The sequence below is a fragment of the Wasmannia auropunctata genome, unplaced genomic scaffold (genome assembly GCF_000956235.1).
Source record: "Wasmannia auropunctata unplaced genomic scaffold, wasmannia.A_1.0 LD335634.1, whole genome shotgun sequence".
In the NCBI taxonomy this organism is placed as follows: domain Eukaryota; kingdom Metazoa; phylum Arthropoda; class Insecta; order Hymenoptera; family Formicidae; genus Wasmannia; species Wasmannia auropunctata.
Window position 1 is genome coordinate 418,336 of NW_012027256.1, and position 20,887 is coordinate 439,222.

The following is a 20,887-nucleotide window of genomic DNA, read 5'->3' on the forward strand; positions in this document are numbered from 1 at the left end:
TACAGTTATCCGTAATATACGCGAAAGCAAGTCGCGCGCGTTCTCTCGCGTAAGCGGGTCACACACGCCATCCGTGGTACATATGTACACGGTATGTGTACCGGTGCCATGTACCATATGCACCGCGGCTTAATACATATATGCATGTGCTCGCGCGAGGGGGAGGGAGAGGAAGAGAGGCATGGCACACACGATGGCGTAATACGCGGCGAGCACATACCGCGTGGTGGAGCCCGAGAGTCCGTAACGGACGGCGTTAGGCGGATTAGTCCGAGTTACGGCCGCGTACGAGCTCACGCACGGATACACACGCGCGCATGCGATGTGTGGGCTCTAATCTCGTTTGATCGCGTGTTATACCATGGAAGGGAACGCGCGCGCGATCTCTCTCTCTCTCTCTCTCTCTCTCTCTCTCTCTCTCTTTGCCAACCCTTCGCTGTAATGCACTATGAAACTCGTAACGACGAGTCAGCCTATGTTTCTCACGTAATGGAAATACCGCTGCTTATCCGCGCGTTAAACGATTCAGCCACGGCTGGGTACATTACGTGCATCATTACGCTCGTGGCCGGGGCGACGGGGCGTGCGCGATGGGGGGGGGGAGGGAACGCGCGCGCGTCCCACCTTTTATTTTTCCATTCCTTTCTTTTTTCCTTCTTTCTTTTTTTTATTTGTCCGCCTCCGACGCGTATTATCGACAGGTGAAGAGCGATAGATGAAGGACCTCGTAGGCCCGACGGAAACGGTCGTTGTAGTGGCTTATAACCCCGTTGCACCCTCTCCGGGATTATCGTCTTGCTCGACATCCAGGATTAACGATCACGCCAGATGACGCGTGGAAATAGTAGGTACGTTGCCGATGCGGTACGTGTGGTCGAACAAACCGGAACTCATACGCCTTTCGCACAAGCGTTTTGGTATTCAGTTTACAATTATACTGAAAATTACACTGCGAAAAGTATGCGCGTGTGCACGTAGTCTGGAAAAATTCAACGTCGAAAATGTTACGTTTTCGAATCGTGCGGATTCAATAATTATTTTTGACAAGATAGGTCCAGCCTAATAAAACCAGCGGATTTTTTTCGGGTTTTATGTGTTTTAATTTTTTATAATTTACTAATGATTAACAAAATTTATTATTGATAATTTATTTTATTTTAATCGAAAAATCTAGCGAGACAGAGAAAAATTTAAGTATGGAGTTTTAATGAAAATAGACGAACGTGCTCTTTTCATTAAAACTCCATACTTAAATGGTTGTCTCAAATGTGTGGCATAGACCACTAAGATTAAACGTTATCATCAGGCGAAATTTCTTACACGCGGCGCATATATCCCGAAAAAAAAAACCCACTGGACTGGGCTTTTTTTTTCAAGCTCTGCAGCTTACGTCGTTCTGTATCGAACCAATGGAAAATCACGATCGCTATTGACCCGCGCGCTCTCGTTTCACGCAAATTTGTTTAGACTACCCTGAGGGCTGCGGCCACGATGCGCTATCTCGATCAGCAGGAGTTTAATTTTGAGAAACGCAAACATCCCGTAATTAAGCGATCCCGGGAAACAAGGCCGAAGGGTATGCTCGCGGAGGCTGGTGAAAAACCACTCATAATTGCCAGTCGAATCAATATTTGAGCACCCTTTATAATGCTGAATGGTCAGTAAGGGCTGCGGACTTGGTTCGTTTACTGTTCAGGTGACCAAGGGATATACGTTATCGTTTCGAAGAATTAATAAGACATTACAATTTCCATTCGGCATACATATGTACTTTTTCGTAGAAATTGTGTCACAAATATCCAAGTTATCACGTAAAATAAATAGGAGGATGTAATTCGATTTTTTTCTTAACGCATAATTCATTCACACAGTTAATGCCTCCGAGCATCACGCGACTTTAAATCCGTTTATATTCCGCGTCGAAACCGGGGCTTGCGCGTCGCCCGAACTTTATTTTACACATTAGTTTTCCGTAATGGAGTATTCAGCTTTTACAGAGTCATGCGAGTTTCCGACTTGACTGTGTTCAGACGCGCCCCTCTCCCCCCCCCCCCTGTCCGAGTTGTAAATTCAGCATTGATAGCAATTTGGATAAATAGGTACGAGGGAAATCCCTCGTCTCTCGCCGCGAGATGAATCGGCTGAAAGTTTAATGCGATCTTAATAAGCCTGAAGTTTTAATCGGTTGTCGGGCACGGTGGAGAGATATAGTTCGTTTCCCCACGACACCGATAGACAGAGGACCTAACCTTTAATAACGCCTTCGATGGAGTTCTTTAATCCGGGTTGATCGTGTCTGGAAATATCGCGAGTTAGAAAAAGAAGGGTCCGGGGGGCCGGACTTCGGATATCGCGCGCGAACTTCGTCGCCCCGCCGCGCGCGCGTACGCGAAACTTCATAACGCCCCGAGGCGAAATCCGCCTCTCGCGCAAAAACCAATTAAAAACCGAATTACGTCTTAGCTCCCCCCCTCCCTTCTGGAGATATACCATTTAGCTGCCATTTCCGTCTCGGAGCTGCGTGTAGCTCTAACCTGATGAAAGGCGCGAGAAATTTATACTTGTAGCGAAGCACAGACTTTTGTTTGGCGGATAGCAGTAAGCAGTCTGATTTTCTGTCTTCTTGAACTACTCACTTGCTCGCAGTAGGTAGTGATTATATCACTTCTTGTTTTTTTTTTTCAGTAGAATTAAGCACGTCTACGTTAAATAGGAAATTTTCCGTTAGCATTTTTAGTCGTCGTCAATTGCGGTTACGTAAATAAATATTCGGTGTAATTATTGATGCGTAAGATTATTCATTAAATGCAAGACAGTTTTGCGAGACGAAACATCGTCGCAAGACTAAAAAACTCTTCCACGAAAAATTTACGAGATTGACCATAAATCGTTGAAAAACTCGATTCTCGGCGAGAAATCGGGATTGCTCTCACCCTTTTCTCGTTGCAACGCAGCCGCGGGCTCGACGGGGTGACGATGCGTACTTTTAGCGAGGCTTAGGTGCGAAACCGCCGTCATTGTTTACGCATGTTTACGAATGCAAAGTGTTTGCGCGCATTGTGTGCGGATCCCGCGCGTGCAACGCGTGAGCGCGGGTGGCGTTCAATGGGACCTGGCGTGCGTGTCACAGAAAGGGTCGCTAGAGAGAGAGAGAGAGAGAGAGAGGAGAGCCGGCTCGCTGCATGTGCACGAGGAGAGGGTGTTAGCACACTTGGCGAGCTGCCATTTGGAGCTGGAAACAACTGGGATGAGGGTCGACCGTTTCTTCCCTCGCCACATGGCGTTTCGCGGCGGCGGCGCGGCGCCCATACAAACGGGATGTAGAAAAGACGGCGGCGCGAGGGCGGTTTCTTTCCCTCTTTCGGGGGAGGGGCGAGCTGGCTCGTCTCTTTTGTAAATACATTAAAAGGGGAACGGAGAACCGGAGCGAGACACCGTCTCCGGAGCGCGTTTAAGGTCCACTCTTCAAAAATATTGACACTCTTTTGTGCGATATCCCTCTTCTCAGACGGAGTCTACCACTAATTTAACTGTCTTCCATTCTTTAAACATTACGAAGAGAGTGGGATGAACACGTCGGCATATTTAACCGTCGAGTATGCAGTACCTGTGACGGGGATAGACGCGCGCTCGTCTACATATACGGACGCGGACCTACAGAGCTTAAATTAACAAAAAATACTTTTATGTGAGCAATTAATATTTTAATTTTGTAATTAACGTGTAACGACAAAAGCGCAATCTGAAAATGTATCAAAAGGGAACGGAATATTTAATGCCTCTGCCAAATATCCACCCGGTTGCGTACTGCGTAAAATGTATATTACATTTTAAGTCTGCAGTAGTCCGATAAACGACATTACCGGTAATGCAATATGTATAAAAACGTCGGATATATAACGAGATGCTGACGCGAACCACGGGATTTTGTAATATCAACGCTTTTTCGCTTGTGTGAGTGTGCGTGTGTCTCTCTTTCTCTCTCTCTCTCTTTCTCTCTGATGTTCCCCAATAACGTGCGTATATCATCGAAATCACGCTGGCGCGCTGCAACCGAGGAACGACATGACCAAAATAGTTTTTCGTCGCGTATAATCCAGTGCGATTGTCATCGGCCGCGACACATAGCCAGGACGTTGACACATTTCGCTCTTGTGGAACGCGGCACGTGACGTTCCCACAGATGAACGCGTCGGTAACACGCGCATCCCGGCGCGCTTTATTCCGCCCGACAATAAGGTCCGGTCTTATCGATTCGTTAACGATGTCGCTGACGTTGTCGACAAAGGGACAATACCTAGCGCCCGCCGCCGTATTGCTAAAGTAAGGCTGACACGCATTAGTGTAACGTTTTACCGCCGCGCACCTCATTTTGGAATTTTGATGAAAATCTTTCATCTTATAAATTTTTATTTTTTATAATTTACTAATGATTAACAAAATTCAATATTGATAACCAAATTACTTAATTTATTTTAATAATAAATTAATGATAATCTTAATTTTTACTTTATTTAATTTACCAGGAGTGAGATTGTAAACGACGCTTAACGTTCGTACTTTATCGTATCGACCGTAAAATATTAATCGCGAAACTCGAGTGTTGCGTGATAAAAGATTTTCATTGAAATTTATATGCGTCAACGCATAAATTGTTTAATCAAATATATTTACGTTGTGAGTCACGCCGCTATGACAAGTAAAACTTAATCGATGTAAAAACCGCGTTGGCCAGCCACTACTTTTAATATACTGGATACACTGGATTGCCCAAGTTTTCCCTCATTGTCAGTATCGTCCCGCACAGCAGTCGCATCTGGCGTTCGCCACGCGAGTCATCCTTTCCCGCCTATGTGCCCGGGGTGTGTTTTAGAATTTCTTAAGACATTGTAAGGGAAATACAGATAAACGTGCAAAGGGATTCTACCGGGGATGTGCGCGAGGAAATTCCGGTCACGTACGGCACTTCCGTTTCGCTCGACGGACGTCTCTCGAGAGCGAACATTTACCCATGCAAATTTTTAGTTATGGCTGAAGCACGCGAAGGGACGCGCTTTTAGCGCCCGGTAATCCCTGCTTCGTCGTTAAATAAACAATTTTCCTTCGCGTCGCGCTTTGGTGAAAATGCGCCCGGGGAAAAAGGGTGGAGGGAGGGGAGAGGGAGGAGAGGGGGGAAACGCATATGAAGTTGCCGATAACGTGCCGTACCTGTAAAAACGAAAATATATGTGTAACGGCACAGCGCAAGGGAGAGACTCTTATTTTCGTGTACAGTATAAATTCTCATCTTCACGGCGAGATACTTTCGCATAATTGCGACGAAATCTCGAGTAATTGCAGCCTCGATTGCTGCAGGAAAGCAGCTTATTATTACGTTTAGATGGGGAATGATAGGAATTAGAAGGGCTCTCATAATTCGAGGGTATATATATTTCTCTTCTCGTTTATTTATAATACAATCACGGGAAGTATATACAAGCGATTGGACGATGGATCAATTCAATTTCCTGGTAATTACGACCTCTTGCCTCGTATATACTTTCCTACTGCCGCCCAACGAGAAAGAGAGAGAGGCAGGATTTGAAAAAACTCGATCTTTTTTTAAAGCCCAGCCCAGTAGGTGGATTTTATTGGGTTTGGGCCCATCTTGTCAAACCCTGGATCCCACCTCGCGTTCGATCCTAAATACACGTGGAAATTGGGGAAGGAGAGCGCTCGGGAAAAGGAAGGCATCAGAGGGCGGCGTCCTGCGACAAGGAAAACGAATAGATTCCCCATGGGAAGTCGCCAACCTTTTCCTATACCTGGCCCTTCGATCCCGCTCTCCCGTTTCCACCGGAGTTGCTGGCGGAAAGGCACCGGGAGCTTACGAGGGCTTAACTCGGTGACAGGATGATTGCTGGTATTATCGGAATTACCCCAGGGCGAATTGCGCCGCACGCCGTAACGAACTCGCAATATCGCGAAAATCGTGCGTTAACCCCTTCACCGGGAGTCCTTCCTAAGTCCCTTAAGGCCGCGGAATCGAGGATTCTTTAACGGTCGTGCCGATATTACATACAGACGGCTAACGATAAAGCGGAAATCCCACGGAATATTGAATACCGGGAGGGCGATCTTTCGGTGAAAGGAAAACGCTCTGAGGAACGTGCCTGAAACATCCCTTACTGGGATCGGAAGGGGACGCTCTCCTGCGGATGAGGGCAAATCGAATGTCGTTATCGAAATGGCCATTTCTGATTTTGTTCCCAATTGCCGTCACGAAAAATCAGCAGCTTCGGGATGATACTTTATCTCACGACGTATTACTTAATTGAGTATCGACGATGTAACAATTACGAGGTTTACGCGAAAGCAAATTTTTTCGCGTTCGGAAATAATAGTATTGTTGTACGAAGGTCTCTTTTGTGTGTTGGCGCGTACACGAGTCGCTAGTTAAAAGAGAACTCATCGTCTGATAAAAGTCAGCGGTGTCTCTTCCGGAGACAAAGTGTGGAGGAACATCAGGAGAGAGGAAAAAGAGCTAGAGCGGAGTGGGTGAGGGTTGGAGGGGGGAGGGGATTGAGAAAGCAGAAGACTGGCGGGGGAGAGGTGCGGGAAAGTGGTCGAGTATAAGGGAGAATCTCCGGACTAATTAAATAACTAGCAAAGTCACCTAGCAACTTGGCACCTCGGCCCAGTCCATCCCACTTTCCAAGTCCGCGCGTTTTCTTACTGCCGGCTTCTGTGTTTCTAGCTGTCTCTCTGCCGGTCCCCTTTCTTCCACCCGTCCTCGCGCCAACTCCACCTCCCTCCCCCGCCGACCCCGACCTTCCCCCTCGCGTCGTCTTTCCCGCCAGCGACGTCACCTCGTTATTTAATTAAACTTCGCGGGAGCAGCCCCGTAGAGTCGCTTGATACCGAAGCACGTACCTTGTCATCGTCCATTTTCGCCAGTATCTTACATTTTCAACCGCTAGTTTTGTCTGCCTTTTGCGGCTTGTACACGCCGCCGTTGTCGCCGGAAAATGTGCGGAATTTTGAGATATACCGTCTACGCGCGGACATCGCCCAGGATAATTCCTTCAGGAACTAAATCGCGCATGGCTCCCAACAATCGAGCGAAAGTTGCCCGTGCTATTTAAACGGATTATATTCCACGCTCAAATTTTCTAGAAAATTCGGGTCCAACTTGTACGCGGTGAGAATATAACGTGACTGCTAATTAAACGCCAAAATTCTTCTGCTTCAGTTTCCTTTTAACGCGAATAACTTGAATTTCCCCCCCCTCTCCCAAAAAAAATTAATGAAATGAAATTATATAATGTTAATGTTAACGAATGTGCTGTCTTTTTTAATTTATGGTGCTTCCCTTAGATGTTCTTCAATTGTAATTAACAAAGCGCACAGATGAAAATGTTTGTCGACTTGCCGCACGTTTCGTCCAAGTGTTTCATCTCTCACTAATTTCAGTGTAGAATCACCGGGTGCTGTTACTGCTTGCGAAATAGTCCCGAGGGGGGAGGGGGGGGGGTAGAGTCTAGCCACGAGCCGTTAATTTACCGCCGTGAAAATAAACCGCGGAGGATCGTCGAAGAAACTCGTCTCATACTTCCCCTCCCCCGTTCCTGTTTCTTCCTTATACCGTCGCTTCTCTCGCCCTCTGTCCCTCTCAGATGTACACTTTTTTTTTCCGTCACTAAAATTTGTAGGGTTAATCTAGTTTCATCATTGAAGAGATAAAATATAATTTTGACCGTCGTGCGGAATTTTTGAAATATGGAAAAACAACTCTATTTTGTAACTGGGCCCTCTAACTACTGCAAATCAAGTTCTCTTAACCGTTGTTAAAAGAGTTTGTTACTCGCATGTATTTGATTTAGAGTAGATTTTTCGACATATTTCACTTTTGAAATATTCTGATATGGTAAATATCCAAAAATACATTCGTTTTGAGACGTTTTTTTTTTCTTAAAGTCGGGTGTCAGGCTTACATAGGTCGATCAATCATCGTCGCCCGAGAAGAAGTAAATTTACCCGCCGACTGTATGATGCATTTAATGTATTGAGAATTTCGACATTTGGCTCTGACCTCAGCAGCGCGCTGAAAACCCCGCACGCGAACACATTCCGAAAGTGAATGGGTGCGAGATGCAATATAAATAACAATTCGCGTGACAGATTTATTTAAATCGCACGTTATATTACGGGCTTTTCATTGAGGGATCGTCAAACTAGATCTCGCACCCCTCCCCGGTCACGCGAGGCGTGCGAAGCGCGATAAGGATCCGTATCACGTCAACCGAACCGCTCCCTCCGGCTACAGACTTGCTTTGTCAATTCAACAAGATCAGGATCACATAGATCTCTCGAGAGATATATATGCAAAATTATAGGACACGTCTTTGACCCTCGGATGTATCAGTTTTTTTAAGTTTTTTTTCCCATCACTATTTACCAAGAGGATTCTGCGATTTCTTTTCAAATTTACTGTCTTGTTCTGCGTCTTCAGCATTTATTGAGCGATTTTTTTCAATTTTTGGATTTGTCTGGTCTCGAAACTACGAAATTGATTTGAAATAGAAAAAGCCAATAAAGCTTATAAAAGTAGTTTATCGTTTTTTGCGATTTAATAAGGATGTAAATATTGATTGGAACTAAAATGTAAAATAAGTACATTAATTCAATTTCATTATGTATCATGTTTCTTTGCCAAGTTTAATATATGTCTTCTTTTATAACATCAAATTTTATTTATTCATATTACTTAAAATTAAATATTTTATTTATATTATTATTAAATTTTATTTGAATTTTTTCGTGAAATTTTACAGGTTTTTTAAAGTGGGTCAACCCAATAAAAACTGTGGATTTTATTAGGTTGGGCCCATCTTGTCAAACCCTGCTTATATTCTACAATTCGCGTCGCAATAAGTAGAATCATTAATAGAATTATCGCTTGATAACTGCATGCGCACGGTCCTGCAGGATAATGAGGACGGACAAGTTTATAGCCTCGCGATAATGAGAGGGTGTACCTGTAAAGTGTAGGATATTTTTCCTATAATCCCCGCGACAGTAATATGCCGGTGCTTTTGCAATAATGAAGGCGGTACGCTCTCCATGTGCGTGTCGAAAGATAAAGGACGCAAATTGTCCGCGAGTATTAAGGCACGCGATACATACCGACGCGCGCCGCACCGCGCCAGTGCAAGTGACAGCCGAACGATTAATCGTCGATAACCATCGCTCGTTTAATGCCCCATCATAAAATGCTAGGCTGAGGAAATTATTGATTCGTCATATTTCCCGTCAGCAATATCGTTAACGGCCATCGCAATCTCTTTACGTCGCCCAGTCAAAAACGAAAGCTCCGCACAGCCGAAAATAATCGGAAATGATTTCGGGCGCCCGCCCGCTCCCCTCACGCTCGGCGAACTGGCGCGACGATTTAAAGGGCGCTAACTATTGCCGCGACGATAAATCGCACTGACACAAACGTGCTGAGAAAACAACAACGATTACACGCCGCTCGTGTGTTTAATCCCTAAACACTCGTTTGCAGTCAATGAAACGCACGGTGCGCCAGCACGGATCGACTGCAGGAATACATATTGACGTAGAACACTCAGCAACTTGCTAATTGCAGAAACATCATTTGTTTTTAGTTGTCAATCTCTCATTTAATTCGAATTAGCGAGAGATCGCTAATCGAAACAGTCGTTTGCAGCGACACATCGGGAAGCTTTAAGTTTGCATAAAGCGATAGACGTTTATTATGTTAGGAAAGATTTTTAACCTAACTTCCGATTCTTTTCTCAAACACACACATAAAAATGTGCCTCGATGTTAAAATTGAGTAAATTAGCATCCCGCCGCATCCCTTAAGGTGAGATCTTGAAGCGAACGATATAATGTTTCTCGTAATTGCATTGTTCGCGCAGTAACTCGCGAACTCATGATCTATTGTACTTCTCTCCGTGCCCCGGAGGTGGGTGGTTAAATGTTACATAATGCCGCCCGATAGTTAGCGCGGCCGGGACTGCCGAGTACCGAATACTCGCGTTTTGCGAGTCCCCGCGACAAAAGAGGATCGGGGAATACCAGCGCGCAATGTTATTACGACTTAATGCACGGGAATTGTTTGCCCCGGTTTGAATAATCGTATCGCGCTTACGGCACACGGTTGCGCAATCGTGACGCACACAGGGTACACGTGGTACTCTCCCGGTTGCCTACCACAGGGAGAGAGTGCCTCCGTTTTACCGTTTAGTAGCGGCGGCGTTTACCTCTCGACGAGCTTCCCACGTCTTGCGGTACATAGAAGGGCCCCGCGCATATATATGTATATATGTATAAATATATATATATATATATATATATATACACTTTGTTCCATTATTCATAAACATTTTATAATCTTCTTAGCGCGGTGAATTATTGCCGTTCGCGCAATTGAAATAATGCGGACTCCGCGTTAAGGGGTGGCCCAGTTGGGATCGCGTACGCATAGCTACGGAGGGGAACGTAACTCCGACAGGGGCCGGGGAGAGAGCGAACCCGGGGAAGAAGTGACGCGGTTCTGTTCTGAACGCGGGAGGGTGGCGCGGAGAGGGTTGCGCGGCAACGAGAATAGAACGAGTTCGTTCGTTGAAGTGGCGTTGAAATGTTTCGAAGCGAGGGAAAAATAATTGGACGAAGAGCTCCATCGTTTCCCCTCTTCCCCCTGGGAGACGACGGTGGTACAGAACGGGGGTTCGAAAGAAAGCTGCGGGCAGCAGGGGGAGCCGGGGCGGAGGGAGGGACAACGCAGTGCGTCGCTTTGACGACGATGACGAAGACGACGGCAACGACGACGGGGATGATGACGATCGACATCGCGTTTCCCCCTAAGAACTCGAAGATTCGCGAGTCTTTCTTTTTTTTTAGACTCCTCGTTACCGACAAATCTCCCATCACCTTTCGGGGATAGGTAGCGTCATCCGATAAGAAAAGTTAAGTTGAAAGAGTATAGCGAATGGAAGGGAACTAAGGGCAACTGAGGATATCGCCGATAACTTTCGATCGTCGTAACTCATGGGGGGAAGGCAAGAGGGGGACACATCGGCTGACGGAAGTTGCGCGCGAGTTACGTGTGCCAGCGAGATATTCCGGCCGCGTGCGCTTACATTCCCGACGTATAACTGATCCCCGCGCTTTACTGACGGATGATGCCGGAATAAGAGTTACCGAAACGATATCCTCCCCGCTGTAATTCGGTGCCACGTAGATTCGCAGCGTGGCGATATGTATGTGTATGTGTGTATATTATAACGTATATATACAGATATATATGCCCGCGCTCGTCGGAGCTCTGGCTGATCTCTCTATTACGGGTCGGATTAGCTAGTTATGAAACTCGACCGAGGCTCGGCGAGCGGTGATGAAGCGTGTTGGGAAAGTTTCCGCCGGGACGAGATCGGGGCGTGGGATATGCCGCGGTGGAGTTGCGCGGAATAAGCGATCAGGCCCTTCCCACGGCACAAGCACATCCATCCCCGCCGAGTAACTTCGTTCTGATACCAGTGTCCAAGGACGAATGTCGCGGCTGAGGATTGCGGCGGAATTATCTCCGGAAGATTCGCGCCAGCTAAGCGCCTAGCTGAGGATAGAAATTGGAACTTGTTCGGGTGATTCGGGAGAAATGGATGCAGCAACCGCGTTGCGGTTAACGTCGCAATGATCGACCCTGCCTTAACGTCGGAAGGTCAACTTGGCGGAGCGGAGATTAAGCTCGAGATTGCGTTTCAGACCTCGCGTGCTTCATTTTGTCAAAGGTATTGTAATTGTTGAGGGAGGGGGAGCGGTGAGAGAGGGGAGCGACATACCTGAGATTCTTGGCGGGCAATCGCGAACGCATTCTACGTGATAAACCGACTACCGGTTGGAAACTGTCGTCGCGCTGTTGCGCGCGCGCGCGCGCTCGCGTAATTTTAATTAAAGAGCTCGGAGAAAGCTGACGCAACATCGTCCTGGCTTTCGACAAAGAACCAGAGCTCTGACGCAACGGCAGAACGTAGCTGAGAGCGGGAGAGGCCGGGCGAGTGGGCTTGGTCTTTGCTGCGAGGAGCGAAGGAGCACAGACTTCGCACATTGTAAAGCTCTCTTCTCTCTCGCATACTACTTCCGTTACTTCTCCTCGGCGCGGCGCGGCCTCCCTTCGCCGCCACCGCCACCCCGTGCTTCTTCCTTCGTCGTCGCGAGCGAGCAGCAGCGCCTACCTGCCAAAGACGATGGGCGCGCTGCGTTACGTCACCGACTGCGAATCAAAATCTTATTAACTGCTGAAAGTGAGTTTCACTTCAAAGTGGAATTTAATTACATTCGCGCCTGCCTACCCGCGCCCTTCCCACCCGTTTCCTTATTTCTCCCGGTCGCCCCTCGGTTTGCTCTATCTCTTCTCTGCTCTCACTCTTTCCTTCCCTTCTCTTTCCCTTTTCGCTGGTTCGCCTTGCTTTCTCATTTTCTTCGATCACCTTCGTAGCTCGTTGCTACCCCCCTTTTCCCCTTCTCTCTCTCTCTCTTCCCTCGTTGCCTGCCGAGTGAAGACGCATCGCGAGGTCTTCACTCTTGAATGAAAATATTTAAATTTCGCCGCCTCGTCCAGCGGAAATTATTGCTCTCGCCGCGCTTCGTCCGACTGCAGCTCCGCACCCACTTTTCGTCCGCCATTCCCCGTCAGTTATCCCCGCCCGAATTACATCCATCCCTCGACGCCTGCCTACCCTTCCGCGCTGTTTACAGCGCGAGCGGATATTCAAATGCCGTCGCGATTATATCCTTCCGCCTGGGCTTAGTCGTGCATCATCGTCGAGCGCGGTGAGCTTCCATCTCTTTTTTCCTTCTCGTAATGCCTGGTCGAGGCAATTGCCTTCTTTCCTTTGAGATAGTCAGCCCTTCCTCCCTCCCTCTTTTGCTGCTTCATCTCGTGATTAATTTCGCGGAGTCCGTTTGCCCCTCCCCCCAGCCACCCCCCTTCCTAAAAACCAGGTGCCCCGGAGAGTCTCTTTGCTCGCTTCATCGTTCGATGAAAACGCTTAAAGACGCCGCGGATTATGAGCTCTTCGTGGCTCTCTCGGATACTGTACAGTACAAAGTGTCCAAGGTTATCACACTATCTCTTTTTTATTTCTCCGACTATTTTAAAACCAATTTTTCTTCAACAAAATGTCAAGGTTTTTTTTTCTTTCACATGATAAAATATGTATAAGAGATCTTTTTAAGATGTCAGCCTTGGACATCACTCGATTTCTTGTGTAATTCAAAATGAATTTTATTTTAACAAATGTAGTTGTCTGGGTCGCAATTTAAACACATTTCAAGTTAAACATTTGAAAGAAAATATAGTGAGCATTTGCTACATTTTGTGTATATTATGAAATTTACTTTTACGCGCTAACAAGAAGATGAAACTACAGTGTTGAAATAACGCGAGCTTTTGCTTCGGATTTGTTATATTCGCTGATTTTTAAAGGATTAAAACCGTATATGAATCGAGCGGAAGAGGTAACGCGCGCTGCGAAGACGTGAAATGATCGTGCCAGTAAAGAGGGAACGCGAATATCCCGCCCTGCGGCTAAAAATTGCACAGATACCCGTATTTTTATGGACAATGTGCCTATGCTTTTATCCCACGACATAAAAATATACGCGCGCCGCGTTACGGTACACTTAGCTCTAGAGGGAATACGGTTTTCGTGCTTAATCCCTCAGGGACTGAAGCACGGAAGCTATTTTTAAATTCCTTTATCGGCGATCTTTGAACTTTTTACGATGGCGAATCGTTGGGCGCAACATAATTTACGATTCTCATGTATGTTTTTATTACGAATTTTCTGCGAATCTCTATCGACGAATGCAAAATTGAAGTGCAATACTTGAGCTATCTTATCCCCGAGGAGACATTTATTTAGACGTAACAATTGACAGTTGGGATTGATCGAAGAAGCAATCGATATTGGGATTGAGAAATTTGATTATCCGCATCTTGTTCGTAGTGCACAAATATTAATCATGCAAATAATTGTCAAATATATACTCAGAGTGTAAGAAGCTTGACAATGAGAGTACTCACCTCTGCTGCTTCCGTCGGGTCCACGGAGGATGGTGCACTCCTCTATTGAACCGAAGGTAGTAAACAGCTGTCGCACATCGTCTTCAGTTTGTTGCTTGCTTAACATACCAACGAACAGCTTTCTGTCTGCGAGGGTCGACGACGGCGCGTTGCGAAATAGAGGGAACAGAGAAAAAAAAGAAAGAACAACGTTAGTCAGTTCCGTGTGCAGGCTTAAAGCGGGTTATAAGGCGTTAAAGAGAAGATCTTGCGGCTAACACCGAGAACGACAAAGTTACACGGTTACACCAGCATCCACCATCCTAAAGGGAGGGGAAATAGGGATATATATATAGATATATATATATAATATATAAAAACGTAACATATCTGTAGGTGCACACGTACGGTACCTTCGACGCGCACGGTTACACTCGTCATTACGTCAACGTGTACATCTAATAGCACTGCGGAAACCGCGCAAGTGTAACGTGTGTGTACGAGTATTTTGTGTGTGTATGTGTGTGTGTGTCTTCTGTGCGACAATAGTAACCGAGAACAACCACGGGAACAATTATCATAACCGATAACAATGTAACATACATATGTAACATATGGAAACGGTACTTTAAGGGAGGATGGTAACGGAAATCGTAATAACAAAGGCAAGAAAAATAATCCAACCAGTGTTGATCTACATTCGATATTGTAATACGTATCAAAACCGAAAAACGAATCGCGATAAAATCAGGATATTAAGCGGTCCAATTATGGCTGACACGCCCGACGGTGATCCGTGTCGAGTTGATGTTTTTTCCAATTTCTTTTCAGGAGCAATTCCACTAAACTAATAAGCGGTTCAGCGGACGAACAATATAATATATTCTCGAGATAGATCACCGTTACACAAAATTTAACAATGAATACTTATATTCTGCAGCTATTTCTAAGTTGTGCGCGGAAAGTTGAATGAGGAAGAACGGGGATCATACATCATACGAGGTGTATTTCATGTTGAATATGATTTTATCACAACTCTCTGATGATATCCGGTTTCGCGCGCGCAAAATCGAGAATTTTCAAGATTAATATCATTCCGATTTCCATTTCGCTTGTTTTTGCAAGGTGGATGTAGCGTACTTGAAACTGTTTTGGTCAATTTCGCTTTTTGAAAGTATTTTCGACTTTGTGTAAGCTAGATTTATCCTAAAATATGGTTGTAGTTGTAATTCAAATTAATAGGTCACAACTCAAATTTTGACAAATTAATAGCGGCGGTAAGCTTGTTTAGAAATATCTGCACTAAATGTGTATCAGCGTGTGTTTGTATATGTGTGTGTGTGTGTGTCCTCGTGTGTAATATCAAATAGTATAAAACACACGACCATGGCTGTGCGAGATTCACAATTAGTAGGATAACACGGGAGAGAGTTCCAATTGAATTGGGAACGGAATGTTGGAGAGAGGATTGGGGAGGAGTGGTGTTCGACTGTTGAGAAATGGAAGGACGTCATATATAAATTGTCATATATAGAATCAAATCTAGGTAATACAATAAGATAAATGTAGCTCACATATATTATATCATAATCAGAAAATATGTACAGAGGTGATAAAAAACACATTGACAACGAACGAGACAACACATCCAACGAGCGAGCCACTATTATATGATCATAGCTGTAAAGAGCGGTATATGTATATATATATATTTTTTATATATATATAATATATGTACGATCAAGATGGTTCTGTCCATACGAATATGGATATGAGATTTAGACTGGGGGGGGGGGGTGGTTTCGGGAATATAAGACGACGGGACTGTGGACTTAGAGACGTAACAATAAACTCGGTACTCGGAGCAAAGGGTCGTTGCTGTCGTACGGTCGGTAGACGCTCTAAGACCCGCGATTTCTCTCTCATGTATTCTGCATCGCTCTCGGTCCATTGTGCCGGTCTGTAGAAATTCTAAGAGCGTCCACGCCACGCACGCCCCGTCGTAACGGGGCTTCAATAAGTGTGATGTAAACGGCGGTGCGTAATAAACAGAGCAAAAAAACACGAACGACAGGTTTACGGCTACAGGTTTCAGTCACGCATGTGGGTACGCACAACACTGTCTATAATATACCTTCTGTAATGCGTAATACGATGCGTATCGTGCCGGATGAGAAAGAACGGATGAGAAGGGGGATAGCGAGACTGACATAGAGGAGCCCAATATAGCGATCGTTTTTCTCATCGCGCGGATTTAAGCAGTGCGCGCTACCGTAAGAGCGTGCGAGTTGATTTTTACAGTTGAATTTTTTGCTGAGAGCATCTCTCGAGAATTTTGTCAGCGAAGAGATTTTGACTTTTCGAAATTGTGCGTTCGGAAAAATCGAAGAGCTTTTCGAATTTCTCTCGAGCCAATTGTTTTGTGCCAATCCAGAGTGCCAATAATCCAACACGGACGAATACATATACGAATCCCATAATCCTAAACGTACGCGAGAGTCCTAATGAGTTGCGCGTGTGTCGAAAGTTTCGTGAAACTTTGAGACCTTTTTTTTTTCTTTTGCGAAAGAATTTGGACGAGCACTTTGTGCAAATTTAGCCTCCTCGGCGGATGGATATGTACCGGCTGCACTAAGTCGGGCTAAAGGGATAGTGGTTCGTGAGGGAATGCTGGGAGTTCGGTGGTTCAAACACTAGCGAGCGGCAAAATGAACTTTGCGGCGGGCTGTGCTGGCTGAATCAGCGGTGTTGGCGTGATGTTGGCGGGAGAGAATGAGAGGGAGAGGTTGGATAAGTTGGACCCGTTTCTCTTTTTTTTTTTTCCTTATTCATCTTGTTCTCATTTCATCGAGGGGGGTGGGGGAGGGGGGAGTTCTCTTTCTGCCAATTTGCGGAGAAGAATAGAGGTACTGGAAGGAAGCTAGCTATCTCCTGGAAGTCGAAGTTACCTTCAGCGGCCGAAACCGGTGCTTCCTACTTCCAGAAGATGGCACAGGCGCTCCCGTCGTCCATCATGCACTCTGGAATACAGAACAGAAACAAAGAAATGGCATTGGACCCAAGTAATGCACCATTCGTCGTCTATATGAATCCTCGCTAGATTCAATTCGAGTCTTTAGTCTCGCCCAACTGCGAATTGTACCCATGCGTTTCTTTCGCATACTCGTACAGTAGTACAGGTCATTTCTTTCGATCGGATCTTCTGCGTGATGAATACGATACGACCTATCAGATTATAAAAAAAATTCATGATCAGTAACAAGAATATCATTTGTAAAAAAAAAACATAATCAACGCTTTATAAAAAACATCGCTGCGTTGAGCGAAAGCTATTTCTCTTCAGTTTACAATTCCAGATTATAATTGATCATAACTTATCAGTTTTCTGGTGCTGCACTAAATTCATTTACGCAGCGGACGATTAAGTTTCGTTAAAATGTATATTCCGTTTGATTATCGTTAAATATCAAGTACGGGTATTTTTGAATTTAACATTGCAATTAGGTTTTGTAATTATAGTAACCTAATTTTCATAATATAATATTAGTCGTGGATATAATGCAATCAGTTTAATAATCGCAGGAATTAAACTATCACGAAATATCAATAGCACCGGTAACAAGATTCGAAACTCATATTATGCTATTTACGATAATGAAACTCGGATAATTTCCATAAACATTTCAATACGTTTGATTTTAACTAATTGAGAAATCTCTCGCAGAGGGGGGTCCGTATCAAAATTGGATGAATGCGAATTTATTTCAGATTTTTTTCCCGAACGGTTTCATCCTTCCGTTCTTAAATCGTCGATAAATTAAATAAGAGACGCGGCACCTTTACGTAAATGCGCCGGGGAATCTCGACGTACGAGCAAAAAATATCAACGGGGGATGGGGGAAGACGGTTTATGTTTTTCCGGTTAGAGATCGCGACTGCATCCCGGATTACGACGCTCTGTTTTCGATCTACCGCATTTCCCGCGTGAATGAGCTTAATGACGCATTTCGCGAGGGGGTTATGGAGACGCAAAATTGGCGAGCCGAGTTAAAGGTCGTTGTCGCGGATGCTAGACGAGAGCTCATTCCGCGAGATGCCTCGGCTCGCGCCTTCCAGCCGGGCTCCGGGGCACATTTAAGGATTTGTCTCGGGAAATTAGATTCTCGCCTGACTTGCAGCCTCGTTGCATCCCCGCTTTCCGCAGATTCTTCCCTTCCTTACCCCTCCCCTACGCTACACCCTCTTTTTACTTCCCCCTCCCCCCTCCGGGCAATCCTCATACCAGCCCACACCCGTCTCGATTCCCTTCGGCGTATCAAACGCCTCGTCGTTTCTCTGCTCGTCGGGGAATATCCCGTCTGCCCTTAGTTTCATTAGCTGGAAACAAACTTCTCTCGTCGTTATTATACATACATACAGGGAACTTTTTTATTCCGTGCAATATATGTATCGGTGTCTTTAACAGCATTAGATTCCATATCAATCGTATACAAGAGTACTATGTAATAAACTACAGATAATTCGCAGTAATAGTGAGTCGCGATAACAGGTTCGTCGTATAAAATTCATGCTCGCGCCGGCGGGCGCGATAGACTACACGATAAAAAATGTACACCCGCGGTACCACCCACCCGGGTCGTGTTGATATTCATCGGCTCGTTCTCTCTACAGAGTTGTCGCGCGCGCGCGGTGCTCCTCTTCGTATCTTTCCCATGCACACCTTGTGCCGAGAGCCAATTTTATTAATTACGTGGAATTTTACAGCTGGCGATGGCCGTCATGTTGACATACGCTTATCGCCGCAGTGGGCCGCGGGTCATAAATTTCGCGTCACGGTAGGGTATAACGGGGTGAAGGAGGGGGCCGCATCCGCGTGTGGTATGACGAGCTTCAGATAATCGAGAGACAAATTGTCGATCGACCATTGTTTTTAATGAGTCGTCGCTCGTGCCCGCCTCGTTTCCTCCCAATCGCGTGACCATACGCCCACCGTTGTCCCGTCGACATATAAATATGTAATTTGGTTGATATTATTATTGCTATTATTATTATTTGAAAAAAAACGCGCTATCTCTAATCGGCGTGGTTGTGAGTAAAACAGTATCTCGGGCAAAAATCTGACGCTTATCCACCCTTCGTTCGTCCGCTCGCGCACTCCGCGTTCGATTCGTCCCACGCGTTAATTTCTATAAAGCATCTCGTGGCAAATATAGCTCGTATCCATTGGTGCCACGATTTAATTAAAAATATGGTATTTATCTTTGGAGGCGGGTCGTAACCGATCGATACTGTTCCATCCGTTCGGCGAGCGCCATCGCCGAAGCTCCCGGCGTCGCTTCCGATGCATGTAAATAGCAGGGAAGCTCGTCCGGGAATTCCCGAAGGCTAAGAGCCGTCGGGGCCCCCTTCGTTACCATTCGCAAAGTCCGCGCCGCACCGGGGACAGCGTTCCCGACGAGCCGGCAACTACTCCGAAGTCCTTCCTGTCGACGAAGGTGGGCAGGACTCCAACGCAAGGAGCGCACCAAGATAAAGGAGGAGAGCATGGTACATGTGAGAGAGAGAAGGGGAAGGGAGAGAGAGAGAGAGAAAGAGAGGGAGATACATATAGAAATGCGAAGGAAGAGATCGAGGGAGATCGCGCAGGGCGTTAGACCGGGATACGCGGAAGAAGGCACGATGTACGGGGGCGGCGAAGGGGAGTAGATGAGGGGGATCGTAATTCATATGCTAATCTGGAGGAGATGCCATTGTAATCTCCGGTCGCCTGCCTCCGTGCGGCCCCACAAAGCCTCGGCTTGACGCGGATGCAGGAGTGATCCTGAGCACGGTGCCGCTGCCGTTCCCGCCGCCGCGCCGCGCGCCGCCGCCGCCGCCGTTGCTTCTGCGGCGCCGTATATACCTATGTACGACGCTGTATCCACGTAGTCGCAGAGAGAGTTCAATCAGGGAGGGTTACTGAACTTCGACAACACCGTCGAGCCACCACCGCCGTCGCCGCCGTCGCCTCCACCCTCATCGGCATCGCCGATGTCTATCCTCCGTCGCGCGTACGATCGTACAAGATGGTTTCCGCCACACTTCATCCTCGCGTCTCACTCTCCTTGTCCACCCTCCTAATCGCATCGTCCTTAACAACCATCCCCGGCGCGATCTTTACGATCCTTCGTGGCCGTTGACGTGACCCTTCATCGGAGCGCGATACAGATGTTAATGACGTCATGTAATTCGTTGGGATAACGCACGGGATCATGGCAAATCCACAGTCGCGTAATTACTAGTCCCCACGACCGACGTTACGCGTAATCTGCCTCAGGACGTCAAGACCGATCCGTGCCGACCGACATCAACATCAAAATCGGAATTAAACCATCTCGAAGACGTATTACTGTTTTAGTAACCTCCGACATTTGATCGCGTCTCGCAATCATGCAATTAACGATATAACAGGATTACTATCCGGTAACAATCGGCCCACGCATTCAGGTCACCTAGAATATCTCCCCATCAGCGGTAATTCATTTTTCGCGCTTTAATCCGTGTATAAATTCTATCTCGATCGCATAAATGGATTCTAAGAATTTCATTTCGATCTGAAAACGGATTTAAATCGAATTGAATCACTTTAAGTTGTCCCGCAAGTAGGTCGAATCTACCATAATCGTTTCTTGCCGATTTCGCGAACTCTCACGTGGGAAACACACTGCATTCTTAGTGAGCAAAATCGATGTAACTTTTTCACGATGTATTTTTATTAAAAAGAAACGAAGGAAATGACGCTGCATATTACTGCTGCGCGTTCATGAAATGATAGTT

The 20,887-nt window shown here is 46.1% G+C and overlaps 1 protein-coding gene across 16 annotated transcripts in view; it reads right to left on the reverse strand.

Annotated features, from left to right (window-relative positions):
- LOC105456545 (CUGBP Elav-like family member 4) overlaps positions 1-20,887 on the reverse strand; it is a 560,009-nt gene that overhangs the window by 48,479 nt on the left and 490,643 nt on the right. For 10 of the 16 annotated variants that reach the window (XM_011700665.1, XM_011700661.1, XM_011700662.1 and 7 more), the window contains one exon: positions 14,093-14,218. The exons of 4 other annotated variants lie outside the window; for them this stretch is intronic. In XM_011700665.1, coding sequence (XP_011698967.1) covers positions 14,093-14,218 — 126 coding nt within the window. Of the gene's footprint in view, positions 1-14,092; positions 14,219-17,019; positions 17,092-17,142; positions 17,228-20,887 lie in introns of those variants that run through there. 2 more of the 16 variants (XM_011700670.1, XM_011700671.1) reach the window with 2 other exon arrangements.